The 17,302-nt window shown below is 51.3% G+C and overlaps 2 protein-coding genes across 19 annotated transcripts in view; one reads left to right on the forward strand and one right to left on the reverse strand.

The window, feature by feature from the left end:
- Window positions 1–3,632, forward strand: part of DIAPH1 (diaphanous related formin 1) — a 95,742-nt gene extending 92,110 nt beyond the window's left edge. For both annotated transcript variants that reach the window (XM_044225764.1, XM_044225759.1), the window contains one exon: window positions 1,659–3,632. In XM_044225764.1, coding sequence (XP_044081699.1) covers window positions 1,659–1,816 — 158 coding nt within the window. In that variant the 3' untranslated portion in view covers window positions 1,817–3,632. The remainder of the gene's footprint in view (window positions 1–1,658) is intronic.
- Window positions 3,633–5,795: 2,163 nt separating this feature from the next.
- LOC122890074 (protocadherin gamma-C4) overlaps window positions 5,796–17,302 on the reverse strand; it is a 165,128-nt gene continuing 153,621 nt past the window's right edge. For all 17 annotated transcript variants that reach the window (XM_044225811.1, XM_044225825.1, XM_044225848.1 and 14 more), the window contains exons 3-4: window positions 13,526–13,614; window positions 5,796–7,808 (exon numbers count right to left, since the gene is read on the reverse strand). In XM_044225811.1, coding sequence (XP_044081746.1) covers window positions 7,582–7,808; window positions 13,526–13,614 — 316 coding nt within the window. In that variant the 3' untranslated portion in view covers window positions 5,796–7,581. The remainder of the gene's footprint in view (window positions 7,809–13,525; window positions 13,615–17,302) is intronic.

Below are 17,302 nucleotides of genomic sequence, written 5' to 3' on the forward strand. Positions count from 1 at the left end.
TGTTAGACAGTCCATTGTGCCCCTGGGAGGAGGAGTTGCAGGAGGAGGAGACCCAGACATTGGTAACCTGTGGGCATGCCGAGTGCTCCCTGAGCTGCAGGCAGCCTCTCATGTGTGCACACAGTGGTGCTGCGTTCCACTTCTGGGGAAACTGGCAGCCCTGCTGAGAAGCTGACCCTGTTTGGCTTCCACCCGCCATGAGCTGCTTGCTGGTCTAAACAAGGCGCAGGCGTTCCAGGTGCTTTGTTGACCGCCTCCTCTGGACCTTGCCTTCCTGTGCATGTCCTGAGGCTGCCCCCGTCCTGCCCTCTTCCTTGGGGAGGGCTAGGCTCATTTCACCAGTCCCTGCTTCTTTAATGCTTAGGTGCTGCTTTCTTCATTCATCTTTCCCATGACCCAGCAAGCAGGGTTTTTTGAGGTATAAATCAAATGCTTAAAATTCACTCTTTTTAAAGTATTTACTTCAGTGGTCTTTGGTATAGCTACAGGTTTTTGCAAACATCACCACTAATTCCAGAATAATATCTAATTCCCAGAAAGAAACCCCATCCCCATGAGCAGTCATTCCCCCAGTCCCTGGCCCTCATGAATCTACTGTCTCCCTGGATGTGCTCCTTCTAGACATTTCATAGAAATGGAATCCTAGCACATGTGGCCTTTGCGTCTGGTTTCTTTCATCCCAGGCAGGCGGTTCTTGGTGTACATGTGGTCTCTCTGTGCTGTTTGTAGGGCATGGGAAGAGGCAGAGAGCATGAGCTGGGCAGTCCCAAGAAACTGCCTTCGTGTTGAAGACACTGGTGCCATAACTCTGCATCCCATAAATTAATGGGAGAGTCTTAGAGGTGGCTCCCAGAAGTTAGACCAGAAACTCATGAATTGATTGGTTCTTCTCTTCCTGTTTAAGATGACAACTGGAGCTTCATAATCCCTTAGCCCACTGGGCTGAGATTTCTTTGTAGGGGCCCATCCTTGACCCTAGCTCTGCCTTCCCTGACATACCCTTCCTGACCCACCCACCTCACAGCCACATACATACCTCATAGGGCCCTTAAAGAGGTGGGAAAGAGCTAGGCGTGTGGGTGCAGGGAGAGGGATGGAGGGCTGGTGGGACATCTGGGAGCCTGACGTGCATGCGGGGTCACTGCATGGCTGTTGCTCTGCTCCTCGCTGCAGGAGTTGCCCCAAGCAGCCTGAGGAAGGCCTTCCTCTGCTTGGGACAGCCCTCCCCAGGGTTCACTCCAAATGGTTTGGGCCTAGGAGATTCCTGGAAAACTGCCAAGAAAACAAAAATAATACTCTACCAAGCCTGGGTCTATTTAATTTCAGCAACCCAGTGATGAGTAAACCCATTTTGAGTACTTGATTTCACCTTAAATTTTACACAAACTTCAACCACATATGTCTGTCTCAGTATACTCAAACCTATGCAGCTTCCACACAGGAAAGCAAGCACACATCTTGCACTACATTGTCTGCACCTAGAGAGTCTATTCCATGTGTTCTTGAATCTCTGCTCCTCCTCTAAAGTATTGGCTTCTCTGAACCAGATCGTGCAGCCCCTTTTGCATGGCCTTGGGCTGAATGTCTGCTACAGAGAAGGAAAGGGATTAGAAATTGGGCCTTCTGTGGACAAGCTCTCTCATGTCTTCTCTTTGCAGCCAACCGGAAGGCCGGGTGTGCAGTCACATCTTTGCTAGCCTCAGAGCTAACGAAGGATGACGCCATGACTGCTGTTCCTTCTAAGATGGCCAAGAATAATGAGGGAGTCTCCACAATCCTGGAGGAAACCAAGGAGTTGGTTGGCCGTGCAAACTAAGCCGGGACCTGTGGCCATAGCAGCCCCCCGGGGCACTCCAGACTGTCTTGCCCTGGAGCCTGTGCCTAAAGGGTCATGGAAGTATTCTTCTGCGGTGGCTGCTCCCACTATCCTGACCCTTTTTCTCTGGCCTGCCGCTCTCTGTACATCACACAAGCTTCAGCTGCCTGGAGGCCAGCAGGAAAGGGCACTGGGGGTCCGGGGGAGGCCGGAGCCCGACCCAGCCAGCCCTGGCTGTTGTATTACCAAAGCAGGCTCCTTGTTTGCTGCCTTAACCCCAAGTGTCTCCTCTCTGTCACCGAGGCCTTGTCTCAGACCAGGCCCCACCTGCTTTTCCAGCCCCTGCTTTTCCAGTGGGCTTTCACCTGGGTCAGTCTTGCTGGGTGTTTTTCTTTTGTGGTTTCTCCAGCCCTGAGAACAGCATGGGGCTTGTGAACCTTTGGGCTCTATCCCCCCCTTTCATTGCTGTTACCTCTGCTTTGCTCTTCCCTCTCCTGGTTATTATTTATTACTTGTGGTATGACAGTGGGAGCCATGCCTAGAGAAGTGGGGAGCAAACCCCATCCTTACCACACCTTCTGCGGAAAGGCGTCCCAGAACAAAAAGGACCTGAACCACTTGATCTGTTCCACCGTGGCCAAGGGCCTGTGGGGAGGCAAGGTACAGAGACATTGTGGGACCTATCCCCAGCCTGCTGCCATGTTTGAGGACCCTGCCTCTGTGAACCCTCTACCCCTGCCCCCGGCGACCGAGCCACAGTCACTCCTCACACCTTCCCCAGAGCTGTGGTGCATCTCATCTGGAGTATGGGCTGTACTGTGACCATCCCAACACCTCACCCTCTGTCTCCAAGGAAATGGGAGGTGGAGCCTCCTGGCTGAGAAATTGTATTGCAAATGGATCTATTTTTATATGAGATTTTTTTTTTTTTTTTAAGAAAATATTCCTTCCCCCTTTCCCCTTCATAATGTAAGAGGCTCTGATGGCAGGACCCAGCGACCCTGGGATTTCTCACCACAGGCCTCAATCCTAAGCAACCCTCAATCCTGGACTGCCACGTCAGCCCTAAAGCCTTCTGGGCCCTTGAGGCCAGTGCAGATTCTCTCTCCCATTATCCAGTTTTGGGGCAGGAGGAAGCTCTTCCCTGACAGAGCTGGACCAGGCCTAAGAATAGTGGGAGCTCTGAGACCACAGAGTTTTTATAAATGTAATATATTTATCAAGCCAAATGTGCAAATGCTAACTGGACACTGGGCAAGGAAGCACAGGTGTGTGGCCACATGGCATCCCCCGCTCCCTTCTGAACAGCAGGCAGGCCAACACTGTTCAGTAGCCCTTGCTCCAGGAAGCTCAGATTCTCTGGCTCAAGGTGACACTTGACCCTCCTTGTGCTTTTAGCTTCCCATCACAGGTAAGGAGAGAACATGACACGGTTAGGGCTTGACCCAGAGTAAGAGTTGTTGGAGCAAAGGGGGGACTTACATGATCTAAGGGTTCCTGCAGGGAGGCCTTCAGGCCAGGAACCAGGGTGCTGGTTGCTACAGCTGCCTGTGTGTGAAGGGGCAAGAGCAGCTCCTTTGAGCTCTTCCCTGGAAGGTGGGGGTAGGGAGGAGGCTGCCTCCCTGGGTTCCTTCCTCCTCCCTGCTGATATCTGGGGCTTTGACCCTATCTTTTTTATTCTACTTTTGCTAGGATGCATTTAATAAAAAAAAAAAAAAAGGCAAACCTATTTCCCTTGCCTTTTGGGCTTCTGGGATGTCATCACCTCCAGGTTATTGGGTTTGTTTCCAACTGTTAATAAAGCATTGAAACAGTACTACCTTACTGCCTCTTTTGTGAGTTTAAGCTGTTTTCCAAAGCCCTTTTTGACCTGACAAAAGTTGAAGGTGCCAGGGCGCCTGGGTGGGTCAGTTGTTAAGCAACCGCCTTTAGCACAGGTCATGATTCCAGGGTCTTGGGATAGAGTCCTGCATCAGGCTCTCTGCTCTGCGGGAAGCCTGCTTCTCCCTCTCCCACTCCCCCTGCTTGTGTTCCCTCTCAAATAGATAAAATCTTAAAAAAAAAAAAAAAGGTGATGGTGCCTAACATGTGCCAGACAACACCCTGCTTGGGCTTCTGCCCTTACATTTGCTGGACCTAAAGAAATGGGATCCAGTTCTGCCCCATCCCCCTTCCACATTGCTGCCTGGGGGCTTGGCCCTTTTCTTGAACTCAGTTCTAGCTCCCCCCACCTCCTCATGCCCCCAGTACCTGCAATACCTGTGCCTCTTTTTACTGAGGGAACCATTCTCCCATCTCCCCTCTTCTATCCCTGTCCTCCCACTCCCCACTCCCCCCTTTTTGGTGACCACAGACTAGAGGAACTTACACTGGGGTAGAAACCTGAGCCTGCCAGCAGAGGTCAGAAGCCAGAGGTCATGCTCCAGAGGACTTGCTGCTCAGATGTGCACATTGTGACCTGCACAAAGGAACCTCACAAGCTATGAGCAGACCCAGAATTGAGAGCAGAGGCGGAAGAGGACCACAAAACCATTCAGACAAGCTCTAGAATTGGAAATAAAATCCTTTTAAATAGCCCTGGAGCCTGGGCAGCTGCCTCCCAGTCATGGCAGGGGATGTGGGGGTGGGCTGCCTTCCTCCTCCTCCCCCACCGGAGGCCACGTGTTCCTGGCTCAGAGCTTTACAGGCGCACATACCAATTAGGGACCAACCGCAGCTGCTCACAGGCTCTGCCAGTCTACTGCCCTGCCTGGAATAGAACCCAGGCAGCCAGCACCCCGCCCTCTGCAGCCTGGCTCTCAGAAACAAAACCCTGCTTCCATCTCAAACCGTGCACCACCACCCTTCCTCCCACGCAAGAAAGTCGCCTCCAGATGCTTCGTTGGAAGGCTTGGTTTCCATGACAACAGGCCGGGAGCTGGCAGAACATGTGACCCGGCTCTGACAGAGCCAATGCGCAGAGGAAGCCCAGAGACAGCCTCCTTCCAGCCTGCGGTTAGGCATCCCCTCACAGAATCCCACCGCCCTCCGCCCCAGATAACCCCAGTGGGTCTGCGTTTCTGTCCTTCCGCTCCGCCTTCTCTCCTCTGTACTTCCAGCAGCTCCTCTGACTGCAGCAACCTTGAATCTCACTGTGCTTCAAGGGAGCAGGCAGAGGAGGCAGGGAGGGGAGGACTACCAACTGAAGAGTGAACGGAAAAGCGGGGTGGGGGGGGACGATCTGCGTCTGCGGGCAATCTCATTTCCTGCACACTTTTCAATCCCGACACCATTGCCGCCTCCCCAGCAACTGGGATGAACCTTCCAATTTCCTTGGTTTTGCTGCGGCGAGTGGGAAGGTGAATCCCAAATGGGTAAACTGAGGCCCAGCCTAGTATAGACTGAGAACCGCCTCCGGCACGCCCTCCCAATTCCACAGTGTTCCCAAACTCACTAGGCAGCGAGCGTGGAGGGGAATGGGCAAAGGGGCATCCTCCCTCCTCTGGAGAAGCCCCCTGAGAGCACTCTGGGGTATTCATTTCGGCAGGGAAGAGGTGGGAACTAAGGAAACATCCACCAACACCACCACCAGATTTCCAGCCTGCTCCAACTCACTCCCGCCCCCGTCCCGGCCCCCGAGTGTCCTCTTCTGCCTGGAGACAGGCGCCTAGAACCGTAGCGGAGATGGCGCAAGCACACTGACACCGCACACCGACGGGCTGTGCCCCGAAATCCCCGCCTCCGCCACAGACCCAGAAGCCGATTACACACAATGGAACACAATCACAGCTGTACACTGTGACGTCTGTCTAACAGGACTGCAAGCATACACAGCCACACCTGACAGCCAGAGACAGTCTCACGGGTAGGGACACAAAACCAATAAGCAAACGCAATCATCGCCTTGCGAGCCCACCCTTCTCCCAACACACGCCGCTTAGCTCGCCGCTTCATCCACACATGCCCAGAGCCTCCATCCCTTACACAGAACCATTCAACCTTTCAGAAGAAACCTTTTAATTTTTTTTTCAAAGAAAAAAAGCCATATAAATATTAGAGTATAAAACTTGCGTGAGACACAGGAAAGGGAGTGGGTGGGGAAGCTACGTGACTATGCGAAGAAAAGCACTTATAGGAGTCAGTACAGGGGAGGGGTCGCCGCAGCGCGTGGACACAGCACAAAACACAGCACGGGCCGCCGCAGGCGGATTCAAGGACAGACGGCTGCACGGAGCCCTCCGCCCGCCCACCCGCCACCACGGAAAAGCACACCGCACTACACTATTGGCTATTCTACACCAGCCGAAAGAGGGAGGGGGCTCTACACTACTGTTAGGGTTGGGGTGGGGTTCTTGCACAGCCCCGCTGAAGGGACGGGACTGGGGGGGGGGCATGGGCAAATGGGGGTGGGCAGAGAAAGGTCTATGCACAAGGAGGCACTGGGAGACTTTAACCAGGCTCTGGCCACTAGAGGGCAGACGGGGGTGGGCGCGCCTGGGCAGTGGCCATCACAGAAAAGAAATGGCACCTGGCAAAATGAAGGAACAGAGGCTTGGGGAGTTCAGAGGCCCTGTGGAGAAGCTCTGATCTGGGGCTGAGACTTCCTGTTCACTTGGTCCCAGCTCTAGCTCCATGCCTCCCCAACCCAAGGACCAAGAATGGCCCAGCTGACCCTCCCTTGCTGCTGGAGCCACAGTGACTCTTCTAACAGTGGCACCTCTGGGGTACCCAGCACCCACAGAGGGCCCTCTGACCTCTCCAGAGGACCTGGTCCTAAACATCCTCAAACCTTCCCTGGACTGTAATGCCACTTGAAATCCACTGATGCTAAAAGCTCAGCCCAAAGTTTACTGCCTTTATGTGGTAAATGAGGGTCCAGCCTGGTACTTGGTTTATGGCTAGAACTGGGGATCTGGCCAGTACCCTAGGGACATACAGAGCCTTCTACAAGACCCTGATAACCAGTAAGTCAAGCTTTGTCCATCCCCACACCCTTCCCTTCTTTATCTTACCACCCCATACTGTCTTGGAACATGCAGTGGAGTCTCTTGTTTGGGGAGGGGGAAGTCAACAGCATGCAGTGGGAACACCAAACAATGAGAAAGAGAACAAAAGACTGGTCCCAAGGGCTTTGGGAAGAGGCATGGTAGCAAAGTGCCCTCCCTAAATCCAGCAAGCATCTGTACCATGGGAATGGTGACCATGTCTCCCAAAACTTGAGCTTGGTCCTGGGGCTCTGGAAGGAGATGAAAGGACTGGCACCAAACCATGCTTTGGGGGAAGTCTGAGAATTGTAAAGGCCTAAAGGTTATGATGCCCTTCCAACTCTTCAGATCTATGAGCCTTTTTAGGTCACCAGGTACCTCAACACCCCAACCACCTTACTCGAGAAAAAGGGGCTGCTGAGGGAGTGGGGTGGGATGGGTAGGAGGAAAGCAGGGGATGGTAGATGGGCCTGATTAAATTTGGAAGATGGCAAAGTTCAGCTGTAACTAAAGGGGGTGTGATAAATGGTGTCTACACGAACCCCACTACCCCCATGGGCACAGCAAGTGATTGGATGGGGGTTCCCAGCAGAACTCCCTTTGCATATTCAATCCCTTGGGGGCAGAGAGGGGGGTGTTGACTGGGCACTTGTTTCTGTTTCCCAAGGGGAGCATGGCCTGGATCCCTACCAGTATCCTGGGGGGGTGAGCCCTGAAAATCCGAGGCCTGGGTACAAGTTAGGAGAGACTGGGCTGGTTGGGGCGGGAAGCTGCCCTGTGGCTCCAAGCCCGGCCTCCAGATTACTTCTTCTCCTTTTTGCCAGACTTCTTCTTGTTGCCGTTGCCACCTGCAGGAGTCTTGCCATCTCGCTTGCCAGCTGCATTGGTCAGTGTGGCATTACTGCCCGGGATGTAGACATTCTGTCGATAGTCGGGCACGTGCTGCAGGGTAAACTGAGGCCCATAGCGGGCACTTAAGCCCATGGTGCCAGCACCTCCTCCCAGGGTGGAGCTCCCATCAGCGGCTTCTGCAAGAGACAAAGGAAGGTCAAGAGCTAAACTCTGGGTCGGCAACAGTCACTCTGTTAGAGCACAACCAGTTAATGAAGGCCTGCAAAGCACCTGGCCCTGATCCTGCTGAGTCCCGGGAACGACCTCTCTATTCACAAGGGGCTGAGGAAAGTGAGACATGCTAGATCTGATGCCCAGCTCTTACCTACTGATTTGGGGCAAGTCTACCTGGACTCCCCTATGTCTCTTCAGTCTTCTGATCTGTGAAACTGGTTAAAAACAGCATCCACCAGGGCACCTGGGTGGCTCAGTTGGTTGGGCGTCTGTCTTTGGCTCAGGTCATGGTTTTGGGGTCCTGGGATCGAGCCCTGCATCAGGGTCCCTGCTCAGTGGGGAACCTGCTTCTCCCTCTCCTCCCCTACTCGTGCTCTCACTACCTCTGCTGCTGTCTTTCTCTCTAAGAAATGAATAAAATCTTGGGGCACCTGGGTGGCTCAGTGGGCTAAGCCTCTGCCTTTGGCTCAGGTCATGATCTCAGGGTCTTGGGATTGAGCCTGCATGAGGGTCTCTGCTCAGTGGGGAGCCTGCTTCCTCCTCTCTCTCTCTCTGCCTGCCTCTCTGCCTACTTGTGATCTCTGTCAAATAAACAAATAAAATCTTAAAAAAAAAAAAAGAAATGAATAAAATCTTAAAAAAGAAGGCATTTTCAGGTTTTGGTTAAGGCTGACCAAGATTATGATGTACACAAAGCACCTAGAAGAGTGACTATTATGTGGTAAGGACTTAAAACATACTAGCTGTTACTCTTCTCAGGGCTGAGTTAAAAGCTCTCAAATCCTTGCCCTTAAGCCTTCTCTGGTGACCATACTGGATCATGAGCTCCTGGGGGACTGCAGCCAGGCCCTGTTGGTCCTTCTCTCCTTGGACCAGCGCCCACAGCGCCAGTATTGAGCAGTTCTGTTGTTTGTGTGGGGAGAGGACAGTTCCCAGGCATTCAGTTTGGAATAGTACCAGCAGCTGACACCTATTCCTCACCAGGCACTCTGCTAGAGAGCACTCAGGCTCAAAGGCCTTCACTTCCACAAAGCAACCCATCGAGACATGTGGGATTTACCCTACTTCACTGGTGAGGACAGCAAGATCCAGAGAAGCTAGCTCAAAGCCACAGCAGCCAGCATGGGTTAAAGCCGGGGTGTATCTAAGCACCCACTCTGGGGCAGAGTCCCCACCACCCCCAGCAGTGTGGGTGGGTCCCTCCCTCATCCCTCTGCTGGGAGCTGCGCTGGAGAGAAGACAGGGCTGAGCAGGGTTCTAGGAGGCTAAGAAGGTGACCAGGGAGCAGACAGTGGAGGGAGGGATGATGCAGACAGAGGCTCAAAGTATGAGCTGGGTGACACTGGAGAACACCTCAAGCCCAGCTTCCCACCCGGCACAAGAAGAAATGGGGTCTAGGGAAGTATAGATGGGGGCCCCAGTTCTGCATCACCCTGGGTGCTTGTTGGAAACGAGACTCAGAATCTGCACCTTAACAAGATTTCCAAGTGATTTTGATGCACACTGAAGGTAGAGAAGCACAAAAACCTCACTGGGTTTTTGTGAGGCTTCAATAGGACAATGCTTTGTGCAGTACCCAGGCCAGGCCTCAGTGCTCCGTGTGAGGTGCGGCCGCACCCCCCTCACCGCCAAACGCCTTGTGAGCGACTTCTACTCTACACACCCCCTGACCAGGCCAGCAGGGAAAACCACGAGCTGCCACACCTCAGACCCAGTTCACCAGGGCTTCCGCGGGACTCCTCTGGCAGCAGGAGGGTTAAAGCCCCGGGAAGTCCCAGCCCAGCTGGCAGATGAGTCGTCGTCCCCCCCCCCCCCCCCCCCCCCCCCCCCGCTTTACTCCACCCTCGACCCTGGGAGTGGGTAGAGAAGGTGACTAAAGCCAGAGAGAGGCTGACTAATCCTGGGACACTAACCAGGGATTGAGAAACAGACCGGAACTATTTTCTAGACCAGCACTAGAAGGGGAGGGGAGAGGAGTAGTGAACAGAGACCGGAAAGAGGAGCCCCAGCCTTTCTCAGCCTTTCTGCCTCCCTGCTCCCACTCCGGGCGCTCAGGTTTCTACAACCTCCATTTCAAGTCCCAAATCTCAGGATGTGAGGGCTTTGAGGGTGTGTGTGAAAGAAAGGTCGGGTGGGAGGGAGCAGCTGTCCACTTCCTTCTTTCCTCAGGCTGGTGCCCTCCCCCAGCCCTTTCATTCCACAGACTTTCCGCAGTTTCCCTAAGTAACCCCAGGAGGGAGCCAAGCTCACCCTTCCCTCCCCTCCAGCATCCCCCATCCAGCCTGGGAAGGGAGGGAAGGGGGAGGAGACGCAGAGTCGGCTTCAAAAAGCTAGGATTCCGGAGTGATTTAGGGTCTAAAGGGAAGACTTCAGAGGCGCCAGAGAGGGAGAGTGAGGGATGGACAGACACACACACACACACACACACACACACAGAGGCACACACAAGAAAGGGAAATAAATGGGGAGAAACACGAAGAAGGGAGGCAGGAACAGAGGGGCACAAAGGGCTTGACTGGGTAACCGAAGGCCAGGCCCACCCACATCCTGCATGCACCCTAGATCTCTGAGGAGCACCCAAGGGGGTGGAAATGACAAAGCCAGTTGTTGTCACCTCTTAACAGAAGCAAAGGCCTGACATTGGCCCAAGGTCCCATGGGGGGTGGGGTGGGCACTGAGGTTGGGCTGGAAGGAGAAGGGAGAGGATGTGCGAACCCAGAGCCCAAGACAAAAAGGCTGACACAGGAGTTCCTTTCGGTCAGCTGTGCCACTAAAAAAACTAGGTGACCCTGGCAGAGGCCCTGCATGATTCAAGCCTCTGTTTCCCCATCTATAAATCTGAGGGGGAGAAGGTAGACTGTGGACAGATTCTACAGAAGGCGTCTACCTTCTGTAGGTCAATGCCTTCTGTAGAATCAATTCTTCAACAGCCCCTCCTTCTACTTCTCTGACACACAGTGAGCAGGGACCAAGATCTTTTCTATTCCCAAGAGAAACATTCTTTAAAAGGCAGCAACAAAGGGGTGTGTGGCTGGCTCAGTCACTGGAGCACGTGATTCCCGATCTCGGGGTTGGGTGTTTGAGCCCTGTGTTGGGTGTAGAAATTACTTAAGGGTAAAGTCTTCAAACAAAACAAAAGAGCTCAGGCCTGAAGGTGGGAGCAGCATGGGCCTCCTCTCCAGATCCTGGCACCCAACCTCCCTCCCGCCTTTGCCCTTCCCACCCCAACCAGGGCTGAGACAACTCCAGACAAGGAGGCCTCATCAAGCTAGACTAGGGCCAGTTGAACCACAAACCAGAGCCTCCTTGAAAACACACTTCCCCCAAAATGTTTATTTAAAAAGCCTCCCAAGTGTACTTACTTTCCTTCTTACTTACTTCCCCTCAGCAGTGCCTGGCTGGGCTGGACTCCAGAAGCCTCTTGGCTTCAGGGCAGGGAAGTGGGTGTGAAAGTGAGAGTAGGGCCTGACCCTGCCACTTCAACCCTCTGGATCATTCCCCATGGCCCACAGTGGGATCAGGTCAGCCGCTGTGTGGGCCCAGGAGGGCGGAGCCCTGGCAGGGGAGCCAGCCTGCAGTGACCCAGGAAAGTTGTGGGCCATAAATACTGATTCCATTTCTGTTTTTTAAATCTGGATTCAGGCCAAAAAGCCTGCTTCCTGGCCTTAATGTTAAAAACCACAACAGTTAAATATACCTGTTTACTTTCCTCAAGAACCTGACTTGGCATCTCCCAGACCCACCTGCCTGCCTCAATACTCACTAATGAGCCTCTCCAGGAGTACAGCACCCCAGGCCTGGGCCAACTCTGTCCCAGAAGACTGGCCTCCCCTGTCACCTCCCTCCGACCCCTGCAACCCTGCACCTACCATGGGCCTGACTTCACTCAGCCTCATAGACATCTGGGAGAGGCTTGTCAGTTTTAACCAAAAAATTGCAGTGTGCTTGATTAAATTTCAAGTTCAGATAAAAAAAAAATGAGCCATTTTTCATATAGTACATCCCAATACTAATGTTGGGGGGCCTACTTATGCTAAAATACTATTTGTTGTTTACATGAACTTAAAATTAACTGGGCATCCTGTATTTTATCTGGCACCTCCCGTGTCCTGTAAAGCAGGACAGTAAGAGGAGTTCAGCCTCTGCTCCAACTCAGCTAAAAGGGAAAATGTAGGCTGCATCTAAAGGCAGATGTGGTCACTACAGAAGAAAAAGCATGAACCTGGGAGTCTGACTGTGTTAGAATGACCCATCTGCAGCTCTAAATAGGGACCCTGGGATTTCTCAGTTCTCTCATTTGTCAGATATAAGTAAGCAATCACAGATCAGCCTTGCAGAGCTGGTAAGAAGATTAACTGATGTGAGGCCCATCAAGCTTGCCAAGCATGCACCCGGGACAGTATGTAGGTGTGCTTTCAGTCAATGCTGTCCTGATTCTACCTGGTTCTCTACCAGCCCTCCAAGCGTGCTACAGGACACGCCTTCCACTCCACTATGTAAGCCCAGTGCCCTCAACCTCTGACAGCCTCCAAGGAAGCCTAGGATTTGCGGTTTCTGCAATGAGTCCTTATTTTTTTTTATTTTATTTTTTTTAAATTTATTTGACAGACAGAGATCACAAGTAGGCAAAGAGGCAGGCAGAGAGGAGGAAGCAGACTCCCTGCTGAGCAGAGAGCCCGATGCGGGGCTCCATCCCAGGACCCTGAGATCATGACCTGAGCTGAAAGCAGAGGCTTCAACCCACTGAGCCACCCAGGTGCCCCCAGTGAGTCCTTATTAATAGGCGTTATTCTAAATCTGCCTTCTATGGGTCAATAAGGGCAAGAATTAATCAACTTCAGCCACTGCGTATTGTGCCCTTACTCCGTCATTCCTGGGCTGAGGCCTGACATTTGGCCCTCACCACACCACAGTAAGACCTGTCAAAGTGCTTGATTTATAGTCAGTGAAACTGAGGCCCCCAGGGGCTGAGTACCTTCCTTGAGGACTCACAACCAAACGTGAGTGCCAGGATTTGAATCCAGGGTGGCTGCCTCCAAAGTCTGTGCCCCTAAGTACAAATATCATTCTGTTGTTCTGTTTCCCCAGCTCAGGACCCAGGACCATTTTGACTCTTCGGGGACAAAATCCCTCCGCAGAATCTCTATTGCATGGGAAGTTCTCTGTTAGCCTTCTAGGAAAACCCAGCTACAGGTGGGGTCAACAAAAAAGAGAAGGGCTCTCTCAGGTCCATATGCATTCTCTCACGCCCACTTGTACGGACGGAAGGCTTGTATGTGCCAGGCCCGTGGTTTTGTGCTCTCATTTCATCCTCATGACAACCCGTGGAGGCCACAGCCTCCATTTTCTGGGCTGAAGAAGGCTTAGGGAGATGAAGCCAACAGATCAAATTCCCCGAGAGCGTAAGTGGCAGAATGAGGCTCTGACCTATGCTGTCCCCCGCTGAAGCTGGACTCTTAATACTTCTGCCTACACCCCCTCAAGAAACCTTTCCTTTTCAGCTCCCCTCGAGGCATCTCAGGAGCCTTAGCTCTTTCTCTTTCTGGCTCTTTGTCAGGAATGAGGAGTCCCCTCAGAACAGCTAAACAATCCAGAGGCGCCATGCAGATGGATGGCCAGTCTTGAGGCCTGGCCGCTCGAGGACCGCCCCGAACCCCACACGCAGAGCTGAGCAACTCACCACTGGCAGAGGCCAGGATCATGGCCTGCAGCATCTCCGTATCAAACTGGTTGTTGGGCCATGTGCCAGTCTCATCCCCATTCTGGGAGCTGCGGAAGAGAGAGTGGGGTGGTGAGGACAGGCTCCCAGACCAGCACAGGCCATGCCCCTCCTGTCCTCTCCCAGGGAACCCAGATCTAGCACCCGGTGTCCCTGTCCCAGTCCCACACCAAAAGAGGGCCCACAGGATCAAAACATGCAATGTTTGCAAGTCCTTTGGGGAAAAAAATCCCTCTGCCGAGCACACTTGCTGGTCTTGCACCATCTATACATAGCAATCCTTTTCTGAGGCATTTCCCTAATTCCTCAAGCTCCCTTCACAGCAAATCCAGTGCAGGCAGTGTTTTCTAGACCACCAGTTCCCAATCTCTGCTTTGGTAACATAAATAAAATTTGTCAGAGGGGATGCCTGAAGCCCACCCAGACAGCCCAGCACCTCCTTGGGGCAGCCCCAGTGGCCCTGTTCCTGCTGCCATGGCTGTGTGCAGGGGGCAATGCCTGCCTGCCTCCCACTGAAGCACCCAGTTACCACCTTGAGATACTCCGAGCACTGAGGAAAACATGAGATGCTTGACAATCGTTAACAATGCTAACCTATAAAGGACCCAAAGGAATGCCAACACCACTTGGATTTTTCCCACAGTGACTATCTCCCTGCTTTGTTGGAATCTGGAAGTATGACATTATTTCTGTTTTTGAGCGGGTGTGGGGGGTACACCCTGACACAGACACAGTCCATCAGGTGATCCTTGGCACCCTCTGGCACACCAGAGTTCCTCAACAAACTGCCTGGATGGATGGGAAAAAAAAAGTCCATGGAGAGAGTTAGGTTACTATGAGGGAGGGATGGGGCGCTAAGGGACCAGCTGCAGGGAGACAGGAAGAAAGAGGGAGGGAGGGAGCACAAGAGAGTGAGTGCAAGCCAGAGCCAATCACAGTCAGTGCATTCCATCACAGTGGGTGAGCACAGCCAAGAACTGCTTTACAATTTTTCCAAGTTCTGTCCCAGCTTATGATTTCCCCTGATCTGGGATTCCCCATCTCCAGGAAGGTGGACTTAGTCTTGGGCTTAGATCAGAGCAAAGGTGCAGTGTGTGACCTCTACACCATCACATCCAACAGAGAGTTAGGGTTGGAGAGGAAAGTAGAAGGCTCATTTCTCTTTCTTCAGAGGGAGAAGAGATGGAATTCTGTGTCCATTTATTCCACCAACATTTACTGAGCAATGACCATGCACCAGACCCTGCGCTAGGTACTGGGGTTATAGTTGGGAACATGTCCAAACTAGTTTAGCTCTATGATGCTCACAGTCCATACTGAGAGGCTGACATTAAGTTAAGTACACAATTATTCAATCATGACTGTGACAAGGGCCGTGGGGGCAAAGAGCAGGGTGGAGAGGGAAGTCTTCATTTAGTAGGAGGCTAGGGAGCTCAATCAGTCCAGGTTTCCTTGAGGAAAAGGGAAATTTCCTTGAGGAAAAAGGAAATTTAAATTAGAAATTTCCAGGTGATTTGCAGGACAATTCTAGTTAAACAAAAGTATGAGGAGTGACAGAAAATCACCACCTTCTAACCAGTCATCAGTGAATACTAAAATATTAAAAGTGGAAGTTTGCTGCACAGTCTCAAATATCCCTCAGAGTACTTATTAATCAATTCTTTAAAAGTAGCTTTGTGGGCGCCTGGATGGCTCAGTGGGTTAAGCCGCTGCCTTCGGCTCAGGTCATGATCTCAGCGTCCTGGGATCGAGTCCCGCATCGGGCTCTCTGCTCAGCAGGGAGCCTGCTTCCCTCTCTCTCTCTCTGCCTGCCTCTCTGTCTACTTGTGATTTCTCTCTGTCAAATAAATAAATAAAATCTTTAAAAAAAAAAAAAGTAGCTTTGTAATGGAGAGATAGGGAGACCACTTACTTAAGTGAACAAAGTGAGTATCACCAACACCTGGACAGACAGACACGAAAGCATCTCCCAGGTAATGCAGTGGGAGGCTGCACAGTGTCGTACAGGCAGTATTTCTAACAAAACTGTTAACCTAATTTCACTGTAAGAAAATGCAAGGCCAGATTGTGGGACATTTTAAAAGACAACTGGCTTGGACTCTAAAAAAGGTCTGTCACGAAAAACAAACAAAGTAAGGAGGCTGTTGTACATTAAAGGGGATGAGAGAGATATGGCAAGCAAATGAGATTCATGCTCTGACTGAATCCTAGATTTAAAAAACAAACACAAAAACAAAAAAACCAGGGGTGTGGCTGGCTCAGGCGGTGGTAGAGCACACAAGCTGAGAGCATGAATTCAAGCCCCACTTTGGGTGCAGAGCTTACTTTAAGAAACAAACAAACAAAAACACCAAACAGGTTAAAAGACATTTCAAGAATGTTTATGAAAATCTGCCAGTGAACTATATATTATTACTGCATTAATGTTAAATTTCTCAAACGTGATCATTCTTTTATGGTTTATAGGTGAATGCTACTATTGTTAGGGGTTCTATACTGAAGTTTTTCAAATGTTATGATGTCTGCCACTCTCAAATAGTTAAAAAAAAAGTTTAGTGTGTGTGTGTGTGTGTGTGTGTGTGTGTAGAGAGAGAGATAAATGTGCAAAATATTAACCATTGATTAATCTAGGTAAAAACAGTATTCCCATGTCCATCACACTATTTTTGACAAGTCAACTTTTTGACAACTTTTTTACTTTTAAAGTAAAAAACTGAGAAGTAAAGTGAAGTATCTAAGAGAAGGTGTAGTGCTCGGGGAGAGCGCTTTCCAGGTAGAGAGAGTAACATGTCCCAAGCCTCTGAGGCTTGAAGAAGATTGGCCACTTCGATGGGCTAAGGGAAGCCAGTGTGGCTGCCCCAAGGGGAGAGGGTGTGAGGGGCTGAGGATGTAGAAAAATGGACACTAAAGATTTCTGGTCTCATTCTAAGAGCTCTGGCAAGTCACTCAGGTGTTTAAAGTGGGGTGGGGGGGTGTCACTGTGAGATTTAAGTATTTAAAGATCCCTCTTGCTCCTGGGAAAGGACCAAGGGTTAAGGGTATCTTTGGGAGGACAGGAGCCCAGTGGTGGGGCCTCGGCCAGCTCTGTCTCTGTGGAACTTCAGGGGTCTTAACTTGAAGCCCTGCTGAGCTGTCACTGGGCCTGTTAGAGGGCACAAGGCTGAGGCAGATGGGCTCATGCCTAGGTGAAGAGACTGACTGGGATAGAGTGGGGAGAACAAAGGTCAAGGAGGGGAAGCAGGAGAAGGGCTCCAGGGTGAACAACAGGGTGAGACACCAGGTTAGGAAGATACCATGTGGGGAATGGATAATGCTGTTGAGGGAATAAAGGTGAGGGAGGGGCTGGGTCTGGAACCATGATGGGCTGGGCTATGGGGAGGATTCTTGGACAATGGCTGAATACTGGAGGCTAAGAAGATGAGCCGGCTGCCAACTCTGTGAAGCTGGGCACGAGGTAAGTACAGGGGGAGAGATTTCTTTTTGAACAATTTGCTGAGAACCCTATTCTCTGGGTTCTGGGCTGACTAAATTACATAGAATTTAGTTTTATATATATTTATATATGCATTATATATATGTATATATATACATAATGTGGTTATATATATAATGTGGTTATATATATTTAGTTTATATACAGTTTATATTTATATTTTATATTTAGTTATTTTATAGTAGCTATCGCTCAGTTAGCTTGCCTATTTGAGCCTCAGAACCACCTGCAGCTAAGTATTACTA

Source organism: Neovison vison, chromosome 1 (genome assembly GCF_020171115.1).
Source record: "Neovison vison isolate M4711 chromosome 1, ASM_NN_V1, whole genome shotgun sequence".
Lineage (NCBI taxonomy): Eukaryota > Metazoa > Chordata > Mammalia > Carnivora > Mustelidae > Neogale > Neogale vison.